The 1,535-nt window shown below is 36.9% G+C and overlaps 1 protein-coding gene across 1 annotated transcript in view; it reads right to left on the reverse strand.

The window, feature by feature from the left end:
* Nucleotides 1-1,498, reverse strand: part of LOC105312391 (zinc finger BED domain-containing protein 4-like) — a 3,104-nt gene extending 1,606 nt beyond the window's left edge. Inside the window, exons 1-2 of the mRNA XM_011404996.1 lie at nt 953-1,498; nt 679-905 (exon numbers count right to left, since the gene is read on the reverse strand). Coding sequence (XP_011403298.1) covers nt 679-905; nt 953-1,498 — 773 coding nt within the window. The remainder of the gene's footprint in view (nt 1-678; nt 906-952) is intronic.
* Nucleotides 1,499-1,535: the final 37 nt, after the last annotated feature.

A 1,535-nucleotide genomic window follows, 5' to 3' on the forward strand; every position in this document is an offset into this window, starting at 1 on the left:
CACAAGCATTCTTTACTCACTGATGATTATCTACATGGGATTACTTTTGAGAGAGTAGCATTATTTCCAAGATGTGGAGAGAATTTGCTGATTAGTCGCCTCCAATCTAGAGGTATTGTAATCCAAAGGGAAAGAGTCATGGAATTATTACGGAGAGTTGATCCAATTGGTGTCATGGCTCGGTGTAGAGGTCGGTTGCATTGTCAGCAGTACAGTGTTCCTTCTACTAATGCTTCTTTGCATATAGAGGGATATCACAACCTGATTTGATTGGCATACATGGGGGCATTCATGGCTTTAGCAGATTAAATACATTTCTAAATGTTTCTACTAATAACGTATCAAATACAGTCATTCATGAAATGTGAGGAAGAGATTGGACTTCCTTTACAAATCAGAACAAATGAACGAGGAGAAACTGTAGCTGTGGCATCATACATGATGAATTATTCAAGTCCACAGATTTATGTTAGTGCTGGAAGATCGTACTACCGTCACTATCACGATCGATAGTCACAAAACTATCTCAATTGTAAATACTATTGCGATATACACGTGTCAATAATATTTCAAATTTTAAAAGAGTATAATATAAATAATGAGTAATAACATAAGAGATATTTGTTTGTATCTATTCACGATGTTCACTTAAGAGAGATTCTCTGATAAAAAACTAACATATTGACTGAAGCTGGTTGAAGACATGCCCTTTTCATGTTGACAATATGGCCAGCAGCACTGAAAGCTCTCACTGATGGCACAGAAGTAGCTGGTTTTGCCAGATATTTCTTAGCCAAAGTAGACAACATGGGATACCCAAAACTATTCAGTTTCCACCACAGCAATGGGTTTTTAGTTACATCTGGCTCAGATAAACACATTGCAACTTCTGCAACTGATTTTTGCTGGAGATAATGTGGGTTGTAATGCATCAGATTCTGGTATGCATTACATCACTTAGTAATTCAAATAGTTCCCATTTACCTTTTGCTTTCTTTGTTGAAGGAGGCATTACTGCTGCACTGTCAGTGTCAATATCAATCTCATCCACTGCTGAATGATTCGATTCAGCTATCTGTCCAGCCTCTTGGCTAATGAGATCATGCAATTCATTCACTTCAATGGGTGACAGAAAAGGATGGTTCTTCAAACGTGGATCAAGGAATGCTGCCTTGGAAAGTAAAAGAAGTAAGTTATCGGTGTATTGAGACCTGAAGTTATTATTCATTTCTGATTTCATTTTCTTTGCTAAACTCGTGTCACTTGATATTTTAATGAGATGTGATTTCAAAAGTTTATGAAGAAGTGGTCTGAGTTTTGAAATTGTTACCCATTTTTGAGCACTAATGGCTTCTTTAATAGTAACCAAAGGCTTCGTCACATCTAAGTAGACATCCATTGTTATAAATTCGTCATCTGAGGGGAAAAGATCAGCCCATTTAACATCTAGTAATGCTGCAAATAATGGCTGCTGTTGCTCTACTACTCTAGCAATCATATAGTATGAGGAATTCCACCTCTTTGTAACATCCTGA

The sequence above is a fragment of the Amphimedon queenslandica genome, unplaced genomic scaffold (genome assembly GCF_000090795.2).
Source record: "Amphimedon queenslandica unplaced genomic scaffold, v1.1 AMPQUscaffold_13449, whole genome shotgun sequence".
NCBI lineage: Eukaryota > Metazoa > Porifera > Demospongiae > Haplosclerida > Niphatidae > Amphimedon > Amphimedon queenslandica.